The sequence below is a fragment of the Echinops telfairi genome, unplaced genomic scaffold, assembly GCF_000313985.2.
Source record: "Echinops telfairi isolate 266 unplaced genomic scaffold, ASM31398v2 ScPeMD7_11;HRSCAF=52, whole genome shotgun sequence".
NCBI classification, from domain to species: domain Eukaryota; kingdom Metazoa; phylum Chordata; class Mammalia; order Afrosoricida; family Tenrecidae; genus Echinops; species Echinops telfairi.
In genome coordinates this window covers 3,799,711-3,822,470 of record NW_022103908.1, presented here as the reverse complement: position 1 = coordinate 3,822,470, position 22,760 = coordinate 3,799,711, and the positions used below count along the sequence as shown (strand labels likewise).

The 22,760-nt window shown below is 40.4% G+C and overlaps 1 protein-coding gene and 1 pseudogene across 1 annotated transcript in view; both read right to left on the bottom strand.

Annotated features, from left to right (window-relative positions):
- The window catches only part of TRPC4 (transient receptor potential cation channel subfamily C member 4), a 234,396-nt gene that overhangs the window by 22,878 nt on the left and 188,758 nt on the right, over positions 1 to 22,760 (bottom strand). Inside the window, exons 5-6 of the mRNA XM_004711235.3 lie at positions 20,881 to 21,020; positions 8,064 to 8,377 (exon numbers count right to left, since the gene is read on the bottom strand). Coding sequence (XP_004711292.1) covers positions 8,064 to 8,377; positions 20,881 to 21,020 — 454 coding nt within the window. The remainder of the gene's footprint in view (positions 1 to 8,063; positions 8,378 to 20,880; positions 21,021 to 22,760) is intronic.
- On the bottom strand, positions 5,050 to 6,469 carry LOC105979413 (annotated as a pseudogene).

Genomic DNA, 22,760 nt, shown 5'->3' with positions numbered 1-22,760 from the left:
GGAATACAGCTCCAATAAGCATAAAAGAGCTTTGGTTAATGAGACCACATGCGGTCTTAATCCCAACTCATGGCCTTCTCTTTGTAGGAGTCCCTTCCCCAAAGACCAATGTATTAAAATTAGATGGAAAAAATTTCATATTTCTTTTATATGTAATTCTTCTCATAGTAATAAGAAAACATGAAAGAAAAATGTAGAAATGGTCATAAGGTGCAAAACCACATGCACAGCGAGATAGACAGACAAAGAAAACCAACCGAACTGCCATCGGGTCAATTCTGACCTAGAAAGAAGACGAATATTGAGCTCACCGTCGCAGGCCATCAGGTAAGGGCTCCTGGAAAAGGTGAAGCTATGTTTGGTTTTGAACCAAAGAATACACTTGGGCCAAACAGGAAGGCAGAAAGGGACCTTTGGGAATGAAGGAGTATGATAGGCTTGAAAATCCGCAGAGCAGCCAGTATGAAGGAACAAGAGAATTGGAAAAGGAGGGGGTATTCGGAAGGGTAATGTTTTGAGTATTGTCTGAGGGTTCTGTGTGCTGATCAGCAGCAGATGATGACACCTGGCAGAGAAGTAGAGTACCCTGACAGGGGCAGCTGGTGTTAGAATCGGAGAAAGAAGGAGGGAGGATGGAAGCAGGTCTAAATTCTCGGAGAAGTCAGCCTTGGGTGGGTGTCGAATTGAGAACTCTGTCTCCCTTGTGTCACCAGAGGAAGTCAGACGTGGCCTCCATACCATCATTCATTATGAAACAGAATTCTGAAGGAATTTGAGGCATATAAGGCTGAGATTCAAATTTTATTCTCATAAAAGCATATTTTGATGAATTAAAATGGCTTTTTACATATTGGTATCAAAAATAAAACACATACTGAATTAAACCAACAAGAAGGTTCTCAGAATTAGCGGTTAAAAACAACAACAACAAGAACCCACTGTCATTTGTCAATTCCCACTCTTAGAGGTCATATAGAAGGTGTCTGAGGCTGTATACTTTTATAGGGGCAGCCAATCCATTTTCTCCCAAAGAGCAGCTGGTGGATTTGAACTGCTAACCTTTCAGTGGCAGCCTGAAGCCTAACCCACAGCACCCCAGGCTGCTCCTAGATAATGCTGGATAAGTGACTTAGTGAAGTTTTAATTTCTTCCCATTTGAGGAATTACTGTACTCTAATCTTACAGCACCCTCTCATCTGACATGTCCAGAGTATTTGGAGCAGTCCCTGGAGAAGGACACCGTGCTTAGTAAACTAGAAGGCAGGGAAAAAGAGGGAGGCGCTTGACACGATGGATTGATACAATGGCTACAATAAGGGCTTCAAACATAAGAACAATTATGCGGACGGTATAGGACCAGGCGGTGTTTTGGTCTGCTGGGCATAGGAGCGCTGGGAGTCTACACTGACGCAGTGGTACCTAACAGCAGCAGCAGCGTACATTGCATTCTAAAACTCGCCACACTTCAGGTCTAAGTCTGAAAGTCACCTACATAAATGATTGTGTTTTCACCTCGTGGTCACTGTAGAGAGGAAAATACCCAACAACTGTATCAATCTGTTAATTAAGCTAAAACACGCTCGTGTGAGTATGTGTGCACACACACACACACACACACACACACACAACTGACATCAAAATAAAACAAGCCAGCTACCATGACAATCCCTTTCTGTAGAGTAGAACTGTGCTTCTTAAGGTTTTCTTGCTTCTGATTTTTAGCTCCTTAAGGTTTTCAATGGCTAATCCATCAGAAGTAGATCACCAGGCATCTCTAGATCTGAAGTGCGATTTTTTTAGTTAGCTGTTGATTGATTAAGGGCTTGTCACATTGCAGGGCTCCTCTCTGACAATTCATTGCCTACTGATCACATTCGGTCAGAAAATGGCACCAGTTATATAGGGCTGAGTGAGGAGCAAACTGGCGATGAGCCCATCATGCCAGCAAACTTCATTGTGACAATTACAAGACAGTGAGAGTAGAGAAGGCTTACTGTTCATCTAGGTGTAAGGGCACAGAGAGTTTTGTGTGAAAAATGATGATGACTTAGATTTGTCTTGGTTTCTATTCTGGTTGTTTTTTTTAATGCTAAGATTTTTTGTAGGGGAAGTAAAAGAGACTTGTAAAGATAATAGGACCTAGAAAACACATGAGAGAAGATTTGAGAATATTCAAATTTTCTTCAAAGACCAATTTTTCAGACATGCTATCTTTTTATGTACTGAAAAATTATCATCCATCTTGCCTGTCAATGTGTTGTACTGTGATGACGTGCATGTTCCTATGTTTGGGAAGCTCTGTAACCAGTGTTTCAAATACCAGCAGAGTCACTTAGCGTGAACAGGTTTCAGTGGCTCTTCCAAACTATGAACAAATTATGATAAAGGAAGAGGCTGCTCCCTTCTGAAGGATTAGCCCCTGAAAACCTTGATTAACATCCAAAGATGGTCAGAGATAGGCCAGAGGAGTCAACCTTAATAATGTGGATGGCCAGCATTTCTAAGCCTTCGTTTGCTGATGGAGCATGAGTCACAATGAGAAAAGACACCTGCCAACATCCACCAGTAATCTGGGCATTAAATCTAGGAAATGGAAATCTAGGAAGATTGAAGGTTGTCAAATGAAAGGGAACACCCACACACCACTATACCCGAGGCAACAGTGAGGTGAAAGTCTTCTCCTCATCAACTCGAATTGGACAGTCACGTGGTTTACTGTGCCACGAGTGACATATTCCAGAGAAATGGAGTCATATTCACCCTCAAGAAGAGCATCTCAAGGTCTATCCTGAAGTACAATGCTGTCTGTGATAGAATAATAACTATGCGCATATAAAGAAATCCAGTCAATACAGCCATTATTCAAATTTGCACACCACACACTAAAACTAGTAATAAAGAATTTGAAGAATTTTACCAATTTCTTTCACCTGAAATTGATAAACATGCAATTAAGATGCATTAAAATTATTGACAAATGGAAAGAAAAAGTTACAACCAAAATGGAAGCAACGGTTGGAAAATATAGCCTCGGGGATAGAAACAAAACTGGAGATGATTTGATATAGTTTTGCGAGACCAACAACTTCATCATAGCAAATATCAGTTTTTCAACCAAAGAAATGGTGGTTATACAGATGGACTTCTGAGTAAAAAAAGGAATAAAGCTGATTACATCTGTGGGAAGAAATAAAAAAGAATCTGAAGCTCGGTTGCCAAAATGAAGGCAGGGAATGACTATGGGAAAATCTTTAATTGCTCAAATGTAAGTTCAGGTTAAAATTGAATAAAATTAAAGCGTGTACACAAGAGCCCAAATCTGACCTTGAGAGTACCCCACATGAATTTCAAGACCATCTCAACCATACTTTTGACTCATTGAACACTGATGAAAGAAGACCAGCTGAGCCATGGAATGACATCAGGGACACCATACATGAAGAAATCAAAAGATCATTGAAAGTATAGGAAAGAAAGAAAAAAACCAAAGTGGACTTCGGAAGAGACGCTTATACTTTCTCTTATTTTTAGAGTGGTTAAGGCAAACAGAAGAAAAGATGAAGTAAAAGAACTGAACAGAAAAATTCAGAAGGCAGCTCCAGAAGACCAAGTATTTTAATGAAATGTGCAAAGACCTGGAGTTAGAAAACCCAAAAGGAAGACCACACTCAGCACATCTAACGCTGAAAGACCTGACAGAAAAGTCCACTTCTCAAATTCCAATATTGGAAGACTCAAGGCAGAGTACTGAAAGATGCAGGAAGCGTCAAAAGAAGAAGGAAGAAATACAGAGTCCCTGTGCCCAAAAGAACTGGTTGACAGTAAGAGACTTCAGGAAGTAGCATATGATCAAGAACTGGTGGTACTAAATGCAGACATTCAAGCTACAGTGAAGGAAATCGTCACAAATAAGTCTCCAGGAATTGACAGACTACCAAAGGAAATGTTCTACAAATTGATGAAACACTACAAGCACTCATTTACCTGTGCCATTACATTTAGAAGACAGCTACCTCCCTAACTGACTGGAAGAGATCAAAATTTATATCCATTCCAAAGCAAGGTAACCCAAGAGAATGCTCAAATTAGAGGACCATTTCATTAATATCACATGCAAGTAAAATTTTGCTGAAGATCATTCAACAATGGTTGCAACAGTACATCAGTAGGGAACTGCCAGAAATTCACACTAGTTTCAGAGGAAGATGTGGTAGGAGGGCTATCACTACTGATGTCACATGGATCTTGGCTGAGAGCAGAGACTACCAGAAAGATGTTTACTTGTATTTTTATTCACTCTTTAAAGGCATTCAAATGTATGGACCCTAAACAACTATGAATAACATTGACAAGAGTGGGAATTCCACAACACTTCATTGTACTCATGGAGAACATATGTAGACAAAGAGGCAAAGAACAAAATACCATATATACTCTTGTATAAGCTAAGGTTTTGTTTTTGTTTTTCTTACAGAAATGTGCCGAAATAAAAGATAAACATTTTTTATTACAAAGGTTTTCACAAACATGAAAATAATATCTGAAAAGGGAAAACTAGACTGGTGCCCTTCAGCTGCAGAGCTGGGGTCCTGGAGGACAGGCAGTGAGAGTGGGTTTGCTCACTTGGGGCCAGGCTGCAACAGTGGGGCAGGGGTGGGGGTTGTCAATGAGAAAAGAACCCATCCAAAATCTTAAGGAGCCTTGAAGAAAAAGTGCAAGGGCCCTGAAAGGCCCAGCCAGACCTAGATTGTTCAGTATGGGTGTCTTTCCAAAGGAGGGCCCCTCACAGCAGGATTTTGTCCTGTGACTATCTAAAACTATCTTTTCCACTGAAAAAGAACAGCCAAGCTGGCAAGGCAGCTGCTGGAGGTTTACCTAGCCATGCTGCCCGGGGCCAGCTCAGGGCCCTGGTTGTTGTGTAGTCCCTGGAGATATTTATATTTAATATATTTTTATATAAATACACAGGGAAATAGAAAATATAAACTCTGAGGGGTTAGGGAAGACATGTCGGGAACTTTGCAAGAATCTGGAGCTGGAGAGGTCTGCTCAGGTCAACTTGACCTGCTCCTTGACCCCTTTGGCTTCAAACGTCTCCTCCTTGGCTTTCTCCTCTTCTGTGATTTCTTTCTTCCCCTCTGGCTCTTTCTCTTTGTCATCCTCTATGTTGACTCTCGTCTTTTTTGAAGTTGGACGAGTTTTTGCGGCCATGCTCTCCCTCTTCATCAGAGTCAGAGAACTCTTCTTCACAAGCAAGTCGCTTGTCAGAGGAGCAGAGTGAGATGCGCTTCGCGGGGCCCTCTTCGTCCTTGTTGTCACTTTCCTCTGGGACGGTGTCCTCAGGATCATTTGCATCTGGACCCCAAGGGCGTGGGGCGACATCCTCAGGTTCTCAAAGAGTCTCTGCTTGATCTTCTCCAGGTACTCATTAGTGTTCAGGTTGGGCATGTTGGAAGGGCTGATGTGAAGCTTGAAATCTGGTGTGAAGTATTCAAAGGAGTCGTTGGATGGAAGCTCATTGGGGATCTCTATGCTCATGGCCCCAGCTGTCTCATATGTCCAGCACCGTATGACATTGCGAATGGTGTAACCACCTCCTCCCAGCATCAGCATCGACAGGTTGAAGTTCCTCACAAATTCTACACACTTGGTGTGCCCTTTGAATCTTTGATGGTCAGGTTGATCCCTGACCACCTAGCCGATCCCCAGACAGGGAGTCAGAGCCACACTGGAGGATGACCACACCCGGCTGGAACATCCCCATGACCTTGGAGATGACTGGCCTGACAATGGCTTCAGAGGACTCGGTGTCAATCCCATCTCAGAGCGGGTAGTTAACAGCAAAATACTTGCCTTTGCCAGCGCCAATATCCCGCAAGTCCCCGGTCCCTGGGAAGTACCCCCCATATTGTGGAAGGGCACGGTCATGACCCGGTCTGTGGTGCAGAAGGCCTCTTCCACGCTGACTCCATGGTGAATGTCGATGTCAATGTAGAGCACCCTCGGGTGATACTGTAGCAGCTCCAGGATGGTCCAGACGATGTCATTGATGTCGGACTTCTTGGCATGCTGCAGGCCCCTGCCCTAGTTCACAGCGATGTCCGACTACTGCTGATTCACTTGTCACAGGGCCGCCAGTGGACAGCTGGCAGAACTCAAACAGCCCACCAAACACCGGACAGTCCTCACCAACGTTGAATCTCTGTATCTGCTTGCTGTACCCCGACATGTTATCCGGGGGGATGGAGCGCAAGAACTTGATGTAGTCGTCACTGGGGAACTTCTTGGTCATCTCCTCTGCGTTGGCTTTGTGAGGGCGGTAGATTTCCATCCTTCCGTTGAGCAGCAAATTGTGAGTCATGCGAATTCAATGGGGCTTCATCGGATGACCTTGTCCATAATAGTAATTTCCAACGTCCCCATCGTCGCAGCAACAGACTTTCCTCCGGGTGCCCTGAGTCTGTGCCATCTTGCTCGCCTAACGTCCCTGCCATCAGTTGGTCCATCTGCCCTCCTGCTGGTGACTCCACCTCTGACCCAGGGAGGAGGGGGCGGGCCCCAACCCGCCTAAGCCAAGTTTCTCAGCACATTTTTAATACAGTTTCGTGGTAAAATTAGGTGCCTCGGCTGATATTCGGGTCAGTTTATGCTAAGTATAAAAGGTAATATTGTGTGGTTTAAAATCAGGAAAGCTTTGTGTCATGGTTATTCAAATCTGTATGCTGAGCAAATCATCAGAAAAGCTGGGCTACATGAAGAAGAACACATTAGGATAGAAGGAAGGGTTATGAACTACTTTTGATGTGCAGATGACCCAACCTTGCTTGATAAAGTAAGAGAACTTGAAGTCCTTGCTGATGAAGATCAAGGGTTGCAGCCTTCAGCAGGGGTTGCAACTCCCTGGGAAGAAAGCCAATATCCTTACAACCAGACCAATACACAACATCATGATAAAGGTAGAAAACGTTGATGCAATCAAAGATTTTCCTTGGATCCACAATCAATGCTCCTGGAAGCAGCAGTCAAGAATATAAACAATACATTGCATTGGGCAAACCTGCTGCACAAGAGCACTTTAAAGTGTTGAGGAGCTAGGATGTTACTTTGAGGCCTAAGCTGAACCTGACCCAAGCCATTGTATTTTCAGTTGCCTCCTATTCATGTCAACGCTGGGCATTGATTAGGGAAGCTGAAGAACTGATGCCTTTGAATTATGGTGCTGGTGAGGGATATGGAAGGCACCACGGGCTGTCAGAAGGATTAACAAATCTGTCTTAGAAGATGTACAACCAGGATACCCCTTAGAAGCATTGATGGTTGAGACTTTATCTCACGCACTATGGACATGTCAGCAGAGGCTAATGCCTGTAAAAAGACATAATCCATGGTAAAGTAGGAGAGCAATGCAACAGAGGAAGACCATCAAGGAGATGAATTGACACAGGGTCTGGAACAATGGGCTGGGATTCAACAACTGTGAGGCTGGCACAGGACCAATATACAGCTGCTGAGCAGGAATTGCCTTGAAGGCATTTAACAACAACAATAACCGCAACCACAAGGTAAGTTGTCAAGAGTGCTTGAGTGGGGCACAGCACACTTTTGGCTGATCAATTAGAAGGCTGGCTTTTGAAAGAAATGGTCACCTCGGAAGAAAGCCTTGGAGACTGATTTCCCTAAAAAGCAGCTATTGGAAACCTTCTGACCCACATGGTATTGCCACAGGTCCGTGGCCACTCAGGGGTGAATGCTGGTGGTTTGACTTTCAAGTTGTCACTTGTGCACAACTGTTTTCTTGGTGTTCCACATTTTAAGAGTATATACTGTATTTACTTTCCTTTTTGGAAGCAATTAAAAAAGTCATTTAACTAAAACATTAATGTGCAAATATTTTTAATGTCAAACACATTCATGTATATTCAATAACATGCTCATTTTATTTTCTGTATTAAGCTTTACTGTAATTTCCTCTTTTCTTCCCAATCACATGTCTGTGATTTTTCAAGTTCCTAAGCAGATACACATTTTGTAGAGTTGTCCACAGAAATGTTTATTCTACTTACGTTGAAAATGCATTGTTCTGTTTTTCACATCTTATTCCTTTGCAGCTTAACCCTTTTGTTTCTTCATAATAGAAGTACAATTGATTTAGGCCATTTGCGAATGCTAGCAACACAAGGCAATATATGAAGAGAAACTTCAGAATATCCAGGAGCATTCTTCCTAGAGAGATCTGCAAAGGTCCCAGGTGAGAATTTGCAGTAAACAGTGATATCAGGCGCAGGGAGCTGAAGATGTTTGCGATTGCGAATAATGCCTCTGCCACCAGAGTGGGATGCCACATGTCCCAGGATTCCCGTGGATTGAGAGCACTGTACTGGAGAAAACAGAAAAGACAATAAACCAAACTGGTGAATTGGATCCTATCAAATTCAACCGTGCAGTATCTTTCCCAATTCCTCCCATCCAGTGATTTATTGTCAAAAAGTTGGCATCTTCCATGATAATGGGAAAATATTAATCTACACAAACATAAAATACCACAAAATAACTCATAATTCATGGGATAAAATTAAAGTGACTTGTACTGTTTCTTAATCTGTGGGTGGCATCTTTACTTGAATTTCCAATGGATCTTCAAACAAAAAGGAAATATTTGTCAGAAAATAATAAATCTGATTTTACATTAGATAAAGAGAGCATCTGTTGAAAAGTAAGAAAATGTCTATAAAAGAAAACTTAAAAAATTTAACATAGTAACAATGGCATTATAATATTTGACATTCTTAGCTACTCTACCAGAAAACATATCTAATACAAATTGCACAAAAATGAGTATGAGCAGTGGTCAATTGCTTTGAAAATAACAGTGACTGAAATGGCCATAACTGTTAGTGCTTTGCATCTGTCATATTGTAAATGCAAATAAAATCCAACTTGGAAATAGGCATGAGACTCAACTAATTGCTATTTTTTTTCTATCTAAGAAGTAGAAAATGTAATATTTACCTCAACATTCATTATTTACTAAAATGAATTATATAGAAATACATTCACTACTTTAAAACATTTGCTTATTTGACCCAAAGTCATTTAAAAATAAGATTTAACTAATGAATATGTCAGCCTTGAATTATCCTGATATTGAGCCTTATAAAAATACAATATATTTACTCCTAGACTTTTGTGGTACATTTATATCCCTCATTAAAAAGGGAGAGATATGTTCTTTGAAATGATGTAATAAAATACTTGGAATTAAACCTAGGAACTGAACAATAAATTCAGCAAGTGCTGCTATAAAAGAAATACCACTGGTGGATGGTATTAACCAACAGATCATTATTTTATCACAGTTTAGAGGCTAAAAGTCTAAGTTTTGTATCTCAAAAGAGATGGATTCAAGATACACTGTGCATTGATCATGACTCATTAACAGAACAAAGGCAACCTGTTCCCAAATGAAATTATCACCATGGACATGAAGTTTGGTTTATAGCACATATTTTTGTGGTACATATTTCAATCTCTAACCATGCTTTGTCCCCCAAAGAGCCCTGTTTTTGACACACGCAAAACACATTTACCCATCACATTATCCCAAAAAGTCCTAACTCATCTCTATGTCTAAAATCTCATCTTCTGAAACATCTCCATCAGTTGAGTGAGAGCTCAGGCGTATTCTATAGCGGGGCAAAATTCCTCTTGATTTTCAAACCTGGGGTATCTAGTTTATGGGTGATGAGTGTCCGTAGCATCATGGTAGAACCAGCACAAAGTACACATTTCCATTACAAACGGGAGACAGTGGAGGGAGGAAAGAGACCACAGGCTCCAAGGAAATCCAAAATGCAACAGGACCATTTACGTTAGCTCTAAAGGGTTGGCCATTATCTTCTCTTTCTATTCTTCACTCAGTCGTCCACGGATGGCTCTTTCCTTTCTTAGAGACCAACCGAGAGAGGTCCTTTGGCTGGTTTCCTGCCTGTGGATTCCCAAGAGGCGAAATGCTCTTTCCTTTTGTTCAGTCTTTGTGCGTCCTTCAGTCCAAACTAATGGATTTTCTGCTGTGGCAATCAGTTAGAACCACCCGTTACTGGCTTAATCTCTTTAATGAAAGTTTGTCTAGGAACATCCGTGGTATTAGGACACATGTCCTTAGATTGTGTAACAGATTTTTCTACTCTTTAAACTTTGTTTTGCTTTTACACAGTTCATTTTTAAATCCATCTCTTTCCTCTTGCATTTCCCTATAATTAGCAAGAAAGAAATGCACAGAACCTTTAAGGTCTAGTTTAGAAATCTCCTCACCCCAATACCCAAGTTCAACACTCACAGGTTCTACAATCTATCAAACTGTGAACATAATTCAGGCAAATCCCTTGCTCTTACATACAAAGCATTTTCCTCCATCCATTTTCCAACACTTGCTCATCTTTTTCGTTTAAAGCCTCACCAGAAACATTTAATATACATATTTCTATCAACAGCCTTCTGCTGGTTGCGTACCCAGTCTCTAGATGACGACCTGCCATTGAGCCATCCTCACTTCCTTTACTAAAACTGGTGTTGAAAATGTTCCCACCAGTCTCTTCAAGGCCATCTCGGCTTTTTCCATCTTCCCACCAACCCACCGTCATCAACTAGAACCGTGAGGTAGGTTGAGCACTGGGCTGCTAACCATCAGTCCACCTGTTCAAAGCTGCTCCGGAAGAGACAGAGGAGGTTATCTGTTTCAGTAAATACTGATCGTCTCAGAGAACTATGCTGTGCTATGCTATTCTTTCTATCCACTTGCTTTGAGGCTTTTACCCCTAAGCACCTGGGAACTCTTACAGCCTCTACTCATTATCCAATTGCAAAACCATTTCCACATAGTAGGTATATGTTAGAGCAGAATCACTCCTCATGCCGCAACCTGTGTGAGTTATCTAAGGCTGCTATAGCAGAAATACCATAGTGGATGGCTTTAACAAACAAATTTAATTTCTTATAGTTTCCAAAATTCCAAAATCACTACCATCGAGTGAATTTCAACTCATAACAACCTTGTAAAACAGGGTAGACTGCCCCTGTGGATTTCCAAGATTGTAACTCTTTAAGGGAGTAGAAAATCTGATCCTAAAGTCTAGTGGCATGGGGGGTTAAAAGTTGGGTTGTGAACCATAACGTCAACAGTTAAAAACCACTAGCTGTTTTCAAATGAAAGATGAGGCTTTCTACTCCTATAAAAAGTTACAGTCTCAGAAATCCACAGGGGAAGTTCTCCTATATCCAACAGAGTCATTATGAGTCAGAATTGACTTGCTGGCAATGTGTTTTCCTGTAGTTTCAAATGCAAAAACAAACTCCCTGCCATCTGGTTAATTCAGACTCACTATACCAAGTTCAGGAGGCTGGAATCTTAGTGGAGGGGAAGGGGTTCTCACTCCGTTGGCTCTGGAAGAAGGTTTTTGTTTCTTCTGAGCTTCTACCGCTTTGCAATCTTCCTGTGGGTTGGCATTACATTCTCTTTATCTTTGCTTGATAGCTTGCTCTTAATTTCTTTTATATCGCAAAAATAACTGACTCAAAATATACCCTACTCTAACCCTGTCTCATTAACATAACAAGGAACCGATTTCCAAATGGGATTAAAACCAAAAGGAACACATTCTTTTGTGGGTCACAGTTCAATCCATAATGATTGACTTCTTCATGATCCCAACTAAGAAATGTCTAGACAACTTGCTAGTTTTCTGAAAGACCACTTCAGAACACAAAAAGCAACAAGCCAAACAAAAGCCAATTATCCATCAGGATAGTTCATTCTTTTGTATTTTTAATACCAAAGACCTTTAGAAGTGTTAATCAATCAATTCTCCTTGACACTAGCATATAGTATTTTTTTTATCTCCCTCAGGAGAAAAATACAGCACATGCTCCTTATCTTATTCCACATTCAATTCTTGTGTGACAATGTAAAACAATCTATTGTGAACAGGAGGGAAATTATTTTCTATTTTAAACCCGGGCGACTGTGCTTGAACATTTCCAAGCATAATTTACGTGTGAAATAGTTAATGCTTAAAGTTGCAGAAAATATTAAGATTCTTGTCTTCATCTTTATCACAAATGAGAGTGGGGGTTTGGGCTACTAGACACTACAGTATTCTCTGCACTTGGATTTCCTGTACATGGACTCTCTTCTCCTTTACGATGACATCGCCTTCCTTTTTGTGAATGACACACATTTTTAATTGAAGAATGGCACTTCACGTGGTGATAACCATTGCCAAAATACCTCCCGTACTCTGAAAACCCTAATATGGTTTATGACTATATATCAGATCCACAACATCTGAGAGTAAGCATGGTGTCCACTGCTCATCTGCTAGCTTGTCCTTTTGTGGGAGAATTAGTGTTGCTGTGATGCTGGAAGCTATGCCTCTAGGATTCAAAATACCAGCAGGGTCAACCTGTACAGGCAGGTTCAGTGGAGCTTCCAGATGAAGACACTCAGAGAAGAGTCAAGGAGAAATTCACAGTCTTTGTGACCAAAACAGAATGATTAAATTTAACTCAGTTCTTGCTAAATTAGACTATTCTTTTTATCTAACTGCCTGTCTGAGAATCATGTTTGCCTCACTGACAAGCTCCTGTTATCTGCCTATGCTAATTATTAGAGGCCATAAATAACCAAAGGACAGTCCTTTCTATTGTGAAGAAGAAGGTTTTTAACACAGATATATTGGTGGCAAATGGCCTTTAGAAAAATTCCTTACATGAACAGGCTAAGGAAAGAGTTTCAAGAAAAGCTTGAAACTGCTGAAGGTTTCACCGAAACAAACAATTTCTAACGAAAACGCCTTGGTGTTTTGATCAGCTCCAGCCGCAGAGAATGCCTCCGTCAATATTTTTATAGCCTGTTTTAGAGAGCATGCATTGTGAGCATTTTGTGACCATGAACCTAAATTTCGTAGGCGAGACATAAGTACGCATTTTTATTATTAGGTGACTTTCCCACTTTTTAATTCTTCTGTCTGTGACTTTATTCAAAACTAGCAAGTAACTGGTTTTGACATGACCTCTTTGTTCCTTACCCTCTATGCATCCTGTTGACAGTCAACTCCGAACTCCCCATGTTTCCTGACCGAAGCTGGTGATTTCCTTTTATCCAGGTGTCTCCCCAGTCCCAAATAAAGCCTGCGAATGTCCTTTGAAGGTCTGAGTGTAGTTGTTGTCCTACGACAATTGGGGACTCATAAAGGATTCAAAAAGTGACCCTCTTTTGGGGACCCAAAGAATCAGGGACTGGATTCTAGTGCTGAATTTCAAAGCCCATTATTTTCCCCTTACTGGGAATGTGGATCCGCTGTTCAGAGGTGAACCCTTCTGAGAATTGGACTGGGTAGCGGTTCCCGGAGGATGTGTCTTCTGAATCATTTCTGTTCAGCTCTTGAACATCATGGATGACCCTGCGATTTGTGTGGAGCTGGTCTTGTTGCCCCCTTTCTTCCTTCCTTGTTTCCTTCTTTCCCGTCCTCTAAGAAATGCAAGGCTACTTGGATGAAATTAGAAACAGCAGGTTCTGAGGACATTTGGGCTCCCCCTGATTGGATCCCCTCAGTGCTTTTGTTGAAGAAGCTATTATGGTTTGGGCCTCAAGTTCAGTGGTTCCTAAATGCTGGCATGCACACCGCCAGTGTCTCTGGAAAAGCCAGAAGACACGCTTATCAAGGTGAAATAATTGGCTAAGAAATGCTTCCATTTTCTTTCCTTTTTTGTTAAAGTTTTGCACAGACAGGGAAATTTATGAAACGGTCTCCTTTCATGTTTATGTGTTTGTCTCCAGAAGCGATGACTAACAGCGACTAATTTTCTCTTTCCTAAGTCTATTTTTGAAGTTTGTTTTGTATATCTCAGTGTTAAGCCCTGGTAGTGTAGTGGTAATACGTTTGGCTGCCAAGCACAAAGTCAGCAGTCTGACACCATCTGCTGCTCGTGGGAGAAAGATGACGTTGTCTTTACACTTTCATAGAGTTCCAGTTCCAGAGCCCCACAGGGGCAGTTCTACTCTGTCTTATGTACACAGTCACTATGAGTCAGAATCTACGCAATGGTAGCAAGTTTGATTTCTGAGTGTTTAAGCAAAAGTTAATCATTCTAGTGTAAGGTTTTATATTTTATTGTAAGTCAACTTAAGAACAGTTACTAAACTCTTTTATGAAACTTGATACTACTAAATGAATATTCTTTATACTTTAAAATGTTATACTCTCTTGCTTAAGCCACGAGAGAAAAAAAACATTAAGTCTGCTGCTCAGAATGTCTGTTATTGTCATTTGATAGTTATAGAAAAAATGAGTTTAGGAGATTTATTAAAATAATTTATTAATCAAAAGTTTTATCCACATAGCTATGGCTTAAAAGGTTAATTTACTTTAAAAATTAAAGCTTGAATGTCAAATAAATAGTTTAACATGTTTCACACAGTAAGATAACCTCCTGCGATACTCCCCTTGTAACATTCAGCATTGGTTTGCTCACAGTGAACATACCCATGTCTAGCTTGTCTCTCCCTCCCAGTGACACAGACACTGTAGCTCATGCTTGTCTTAATTTAACAGATGGGCTAGTTACTTCTAAGCAGGATTTACACCAAAGTTCTCCTGCTTACACTTATTTCTTTTTTGAAAACGACTCATTCTTAAAGCCAAAGTCCTCCAGTTCTTAGTAACCGTAGGTGCTGTTCCTACCTCCATGAAAGCATTCAACAAGGCCTTGGCCCTGAAATAACTTCTGCCTGACAAACGGAATGAATTGAATTCTCTAGATTTACAAACTCATCTCAGAACAATCAGTAACCATTTAGGTAAACTTTGGGTTTGCATTTAAATGGTCAACTCTGAGTTTCAAAGCCATGAGGCAATATGAAGTGGCTGCTGTTGGGTGCCACTGTGTTGGTTTGACCCACGGTGGCCCATGTCCCACAGAACTAAATGCTGCCCGCTTCTGTGCCATCCTCACAGCTGCTGCAATGCTTGAGCCCACTGCTGCAGCCACTCCGTCAATCCTTCTTCTTAAAGGTCTATCTCTTTTAGCAAGCAGCATGCCTCTCCTGATAACCTGTCCAAAGCACATGGAATGAAGTTTCACCCTCCTAGATTCTAAGTACCATTCTGGCTGTACTTCTCCCAAGACAGATTTCTTTGTTTTGATTTTAAACCAGGTAGCATTTCTTTCTTCTTTTGAATGGCTGTTCTCAGTCTATGTACCGGTTCCACCTCAGCACAAGTGACATTTATGGAATCCCCATGCTTTGCAATGTTATTCATACTTTGTTATAATTAACACAATCGAATGCCTTTGCATAATTAATAAAACACACAAACAAACATCCATCTGAGATTCTCTGCTTTCAGCTGAGATTTATCTAACATTAATGATGATGCCTCTTACCCTAAATACTGTTCTGAATTTGGCCTGAGTTTCTGTCAATTCCTTGTCAATGTACTGTTGCAGTCATTTTTAATTAATTCAGACAGTATTTTACTTGCATGGGATATTACTGATATTGGTAGATAATTTCTGTGTCCTGTTGTGTCACTTTCATTTGGAAAACATGGGTCTCCTCCACATGGTTGGCCAGGTAGCTGTTTTCCAGATATCATGGAAGAGCTTCAGCTTGTTGAAACATTTTCAGTTGGTATTTTGTCAGTTACTTGATTTTCATGAATTCATTCAGTGTAGCTTGGACTGCTTCCTTTAATACCAAGACTCAGCTACTACATAGTTGTAAATAAATAAAACCATGACAATAAATCTGTCATTTAACTCTTCTCTTACTCTAGACTTGCACTAAAAATATGAGCTATGTTTGATAATACAATCATTTGTTAAAAATATTTTTTACTGTATTACTTTTTAGCTTAAGTTAATCATATATGTATGAGGGATAGTCCACCCCCAGCAAAAAAAATGAAAGAAAGCTCCACTGGGCAGAGCTTTTGTAGGATGCAACTTTCCGGTCAGCAGTTAGTGCACCCAGTGGCGTCACCTGGGAAGGTTCTCTTTGGTCACAGTGAATTTTTTTGTGAAAGCAGTTTCCCTTGAACCTCATTTTTTTGTGATGGTCAATGTTAAGAAAACAGTGTGGGGCTGTGAAAATGTGTTTCCTACTCTGGAAAATGCTGCAGTAACTGTTGTGATGTAGAACACAGCTTACAAGGACAGTGCTATGGGAAAAACTCAAGTGTATGAGTAGTTTTCTTGTTTCAAAAAAGGTGAAATGTTGATTGATGACAAACCCTGTTGACATCCGTCAACTTCCTGAGCAGATAAAAATGTCAAGTTGTAGTGCATTTGGAGTTCTCTCCACCAGGTCAGACTGTTAATCAAGCTTTCTATTTAGAGGTCCTGAAAAGACAGCATAACTGTGGGACAAAAAAGGCCTGATTTGTGGCAGACATGGTGGGGGTGGGGGACTGGCTTTGCCACCACCACAATGCACCTGCTCACGCAGCCCTCTTGTGTGCCAGTTTTTGGCAAAAAAGAGCATGCCTTTCTTGCCCCATGCACCTTCCTCAACTGACCTTGCTCCACGCGACTTCTTTTGGTTTCTGAGTATCAAGAGGGACATGAAAGGACAGTGATTTGATGATACAGAAGAGGCAAAGAAAAGACTGACGGAAGTGCTGTCAGTCATCAAAACAGATGAATTTGAAAAATGTTTCCAAGATTGGGATCACAGATTTGACAAATATATTAAGTGTAATAGAGAGTACTTTGAAGGTGATAAGGATGTTTTGTAAAAAAATTTAAATACATAGCTTTGGGGTGAGGTTCCTTTTTGAGGGTGGGGGCATACCTCCTCATCAAGGAAAACCTCTGAAATAGCCAAGAGTCCAGTAATTAAAGACCTGGATGGGATGCTGTAGTTTGGCATGCTCTAGCCTGCCACCAAAAACATGCATCTAAATTAAAAGTAGCACATTGTTTATTAAAAAGCAGTGATTTAACAAATATTCTTCCTTATGAGAAGAACCTGATACCTAGCCTGTTGTTCCCAAAAATTCGAATAGTCCCCTTGCCACCATCTTCCATCTGATGGAACATTTAGTCAGGGACAAGATAATAAATGTATTAAGAACATACTTTTCAGGACATTTTTCAAGAGCTGAAAACCAACTAAGCTGTCAGTGCTCTATCTGTTTAGAATTTATATAACTAAACACTACCAACCTCCATGTACTTTATATCATTTTCCCACTGGCACAGTGCTCCAAAGGCAAATAGGTTTCATCCACCTAATACCTGCCGATAGTTATATATGAGTACCAGTTACGATTTACAGGTATTCACACTGAGTTAACTCCTTTCCTTACTGAAAGGCCACAGTCGCATTGGTTGGAAACAAAACAAAGCACAAAATATAAGTGATATCCATGATCAAACAGAGCAAATTGAAAAAGAAAAGTTGTGATCCAAACTGACTAATTCAATGTAACACATTTCTTGCTAAATTACACCGGTCATTCTCCCAACACTCTGTCCAAGAATTCATCTTTGCTTCTCTGATAAACTCCTCTTTTATGACTTTGCTAATTGCTAGAAACCATAAATAACTTAGGGAATGATTTCTCTGTCATCAAAATGGAATGTAGAAGGACATATGGGAATATTAATACAGATAGATTGGTGTAAATTGGCCTGAAGAAACATTGATTTAATAATAAGGATAAACTTATAAAGTCTCAAGATTGAACTGCTAAAGGTTTCACTTAAGAATGGAATTCTAAAGAAAGGTTCTTAGGGTTAATTCTTACCAGCTCAGCTTTGACGAATGTTTATATCAACTATTAACATTTTTATAACTTAGATATGCTTATTGTGGTCTAGATTTCACAATCAAACCAGGGAGGTTCGATGAAGATCCTTCATCACATTGTCACGAATTCTGATCTAGAGTGGAGCACTGTACTCCCACTGCCCAGAGTCCTTCATCGTGAATTGTCTCAGCTGGGTCACACCAACATGAAAAAGTTTTCCTTCCTAGATGCTAGCTTTGCTCCTAGTCAGCTTCAGAATTTAGCACGTCTGGTCATGAAGGAGGAGCCCTGGGGGCACACCAGGTTACTCATTGGACTGCTAACGGAAACATCAGCAGTTTGAAACCCCAGCCTACTTATCCCATAAAAAGTTATCGTCTCAGAAACCCAAGCAATTCTATTGCATCCTAGAGAGTCACGATGAGTTGGTCTCAACTCAATGGCAGCGAGTGAGGTAATGTTTGGGAAACAGAACTCCAGGAATGTGTTTATGTCTCCATGAGATAGGACTTTCAGAGCAAAAGACTCTGATATCTGTGTAAAGAATGACTGATTGGGTAACAAGTCTGGAAAGTGAAGATGCAGGCCTCAGAGATTTAGAAACATGTTCCCTGGGGCCGTCTGCTTACATTCTATAGATGGTAAACCTGGGACCCTGGATCTTCAGAGAAGGTCTGGCTGCCTTAGAAAGCTACGGCCTTTCTGTTTCCTTTCTTCAGAGAGGAAGTCCGCACAGCCGACAAGGTTAAATTTTGAAATTCATAATGTCAGAGTTTCTCCCCTGAGGTACAAAGTCCTGTAGGGGCTGAGTACATCTGGATCCCATCGTGGCACCCAGTCCGGGATGAGAAATGGATACTAAAACTGCTATGAAGGAAAGGATTTGTCCTCTGATCCAGATACCTCTTATTTCCTGTCAGGATCAAATAAATAAATAAAGATATAAAAATGATCATACACTCTGCTTTCATTATTCTGACCTGTGCTTTTAAATGTTCCTCTTGTCCATCGTTACTTTACTAAGTAAACAGTATATTCACTTAGGTTTTAAGCACAGCCATTGCTTTACAGGGTGATTTTTTGCAGTCTTGGAAATCAGGTAGTCTGCTCATTTTTAGAGAATAATTTCACTTCCTCAGTTTTCAAATGTATTTCACATAATTATTAGAAATTAAGAGTAAGTTGATTTTAAAAGGTAATCTTTGAATCTATCGTCTAAACTATTTTACAATCTACATTTTCTTGTTCTATAACTTGTTGGTCAGTTTACTGAAGTGTGGTGGCTTCTGTACTACTACGGAAAGGGACGTAATGATATCATTCTCACTCATACCAGCTGCACCCAGGCAACTTTCAGGCTCCTTGACTAAGGCAGATAAGGAAAAATAACCCTGAGAGATCACCTGAAAAATATGCCTTGTAAAACCTATGGAACACAACTGAATACTATTTGATGCACTAGATCCTAGAAGATGCATTAAAATGTAAACCAATCAAACAATGAACCAGTTATACTAATCCTCAGAAAGATGGTACAGGATTGGGCAACGTTTTGTTCTATGATAATAACATCACTGTGGTGCCAACTCGATGGCCACTGTAAACTAGAATGATTGTTCTCCTGGACACCCCAGGCCAACAGGTTTCAGCAGAGCTTCCAGAAGATGAACAGTTTACAAAGAAGTCACTTCTGAGAAATTGGCTACTGGAATGTGATGGGTAGCAATTGAGCCTTGCCGTAAGCTCATGAAATCACAGTGGAACCTGGTCACAGAGTGCCAGAAGATGAGGCCCTCCACCAGAAGACACTCGAAACGATGACTGCGGAAGAGCTGCCGTCTCAAACTAGGGTCAACCATCATAACGTGGATAGAGTAAAGCTTTCAGGATCTTCATTTACTGATGGGACGTGACTCATAGGACGATGATAGAGCTGAAAACAGCGATTAATAATTAGAACTTGGAACGTAAGCAGTATAAATCTAAAAAAAAATGGAAGTCATCAAAAAATGAAAAGGAACATAGGAAGATTTATATCCCAGGGATTAGTGAGCTGAAATGGCCCGTTACCGGCCATTTTCAATCAGGCTATCATGGTATACTGAGCTGCTGGTCGTAGGAGCCATCAAACTGGTTCTGACCCACAGTGACCCTGTGCACAACAGAAGGAAACACCGCCTGCACCTGTGCCGTCCTCATAACTGTTCTTATTTCTGAGCCTATTGATGCAACCGCCGTATCAAACACTTCAGTCGCGGTATTCCTCTTTTCCACTGCCCCTTGACGTCACCCAGCACGACGTCCATCTCCAGGGACTGGGCTTTCCTGTCAACATGTTCAAAGTAAATGAGACAGGTCTGTCATCCTTGCTTCTAAGGGCAGCATTCTGGTTATACTTCTTTCCATACAGATAAGTTTGTCTCCAAAAATATCACCCAAAGCGAACATGATTTCAGTTGTCACTACAGAATAAAAATGTTTTATGTAAATTATGTGGTTTGGGATAGATGGATGTACAAAATCTGGGGGAGTAATACTTGTGTGAGATTTCAGGCACTGTCATATTAAATGGAGTAAGGAGAAAGACGTTATATTATGTTCTAATTAAACCAAACTATATTAATTTAAGCTGAAGTAATAATTTCAGGGTTATGAAAGAGTGATATTTTGATCTGTCTATGAAATTCTTATCTACTCATTATAACTGTAAAAACAGATATTCTGGTTGCCAAAATTGAACAGAATTGTTAAGTAGAACGGTGGAGGTAGAATTCCATTAGGGATGGAAAGGATGATAATCAGAGCAGCTTTCATGAGTATTTTGGAGGAACATTCAACCTAGATGCAGGAAAATTGGGTGACCACATCTCCTAAATGGTTTTTTAAGTTGCCTGAGTATAAATGAAGCATTGTCTACATATAATATAAATATAAATCTATCAATAAAGTCATGGGTTTATTATGTGCAAACAGCTAAAGATCTACGTAATCGTTAAAAACTATAGCAATCAAAACCATCAAACCTAATGATCAAATCTTATGCATTACCAACAACATAAATGGTAGTTACCTTTACAAATGCAACAATTTTCAAGGAGATTGTTGCTAAATACAAGGAGTTCATCACAAAATCCATTAGATTCCACCAATCATGGATGTAATCTTGGAGTCCACCATCCCACATTTGTTTAATTTCTCCCCATATAAAACCTGCAATCATAGAAAGATTCATTGTAAGTGAGACTTTTTCATAGAATCACTAAAGAAATGCAGAGATACAATTCGGTAAGGACAGAATCTTAAAGCTGTGAGTCAGTCTAGTTGTAATGTCTTTATCTGATGGGTGAGAATACTGAGCCCCAGTTTGGCTGCTCAGCTTTCATCAGAAAGATCTCAGCAAAGTGCAGAGGAAACTTTGAGAGCAAATTCACTTTCTTTTCTCTGTTTGAAATTTTCATAACATTGCAAGATTGCATTTAAGGATAATGTCCTTAGAACCATGTATTTCTGTCTTGAAAAATGTGCCATGTTCTTATAAACAGGTATCTTGAGACACACACCCCCAAGTCAAAATGGCTCAAAGCCTCCAACATAATGTATGTAGTGATCGTACTTGGCTTTGACAATTGTGCATTGTACCTGTACTTTTTACCATTGTCAAAGGGCTGATTGCAGTTCTGGAGAGAAGATGGTTATAACATTCACCGTAATGTGTTTAAAAATCTTAAATCAAGCAACTGAGCACTGGTCATGGAGTGGCTTCAGTGCTAGCCTGTTACTCTCAGGTTCAGTGGCTCACACCCACTATCCGCTCCACAGAAGGAAAATGAGATTGCCTGCCCCTTTAAAGATTTACAGTTTCAGACATCCAAAACGTCATAAGGCAATATCCAGAGGAAAGATAAAACTGCTTTTCCTTGGCTATGGTCACAGTTTTAGTAGGATGTGTTTCTTTTTTCAAATTCTATGAAGTACTTAACAAAATATTGATTTATCTCCATAATCTTATATTGTTATAAAGCTCTTGTTATTGCCAGTGATCAAAAGAAAGATATTGAAGTATCTGAGGACCAGGACATATTAAAAGTATGAGTATAACATTGTAGCAATTGATTAGACGCTTTTCAGGATAATACCTGATGGGTCACGTAAAGCCTAGAGCAGAGTTCCACCTGCAGAGGGTGTAGAAAGTTAGAAAAAGTCCTGCCTTCACAGTTAAACAAGAGAAAGTACAAAATCTGATTACCTATTTTTCTAGCATTCACTAGAGGGCTGACATCCCAGGAAACCTATGGAAACACCATAGAAAGAAATTTCTCAAGGGACGCAATGTGGACATTAGTTCTCTAGTGGTGGAGAGTAAGAGTCAGGGACATTGGCACCACAAAAAAAGAGTAAAAAGAATTCTCTAAGATCTTTAAACTGAACGAAATGCCAGAAATCTAAGTGTGGGTTAGCACGGCAGGATTGAACATCATTGACCACATCTATTGCTTAAGAGAAGGGGGATGGTTCACACGGTTCCTGTGGGAACCACACACAGCTTATCTCCCCAAGGGTCTTTTTCTCTAAAAAACCAAAAGATTTAGCCCTAGGGAAGAAACAGAAAATAGTCCTTAGCCATGCATTTCTACCACAGTCAGCGATGCCCTACGGCAGAGGAGGACCTCGATTCTGCAAGTGATCTATAAAGGTTGGCAATTCTCGCTGCTGCTGTTGCTGCAAAAAAATATCAAAAACAAAAATTGAGAATCACTTCTAAGTCCAGTCCCCAAAATCTATGGAGAGAAAGTCAGCCACACTCTGACCCTGGAACAGCATCTCGCCGCTCTTCATTATGAGGCTAACATGCCAAGTAAGATGCAGCCTCTGACAATCACTGGAAGAGGGACAAGAATGTAAACAGAGCCATACATGTAAAGAGGAGGCTAAACACCATAAGTGAGATCA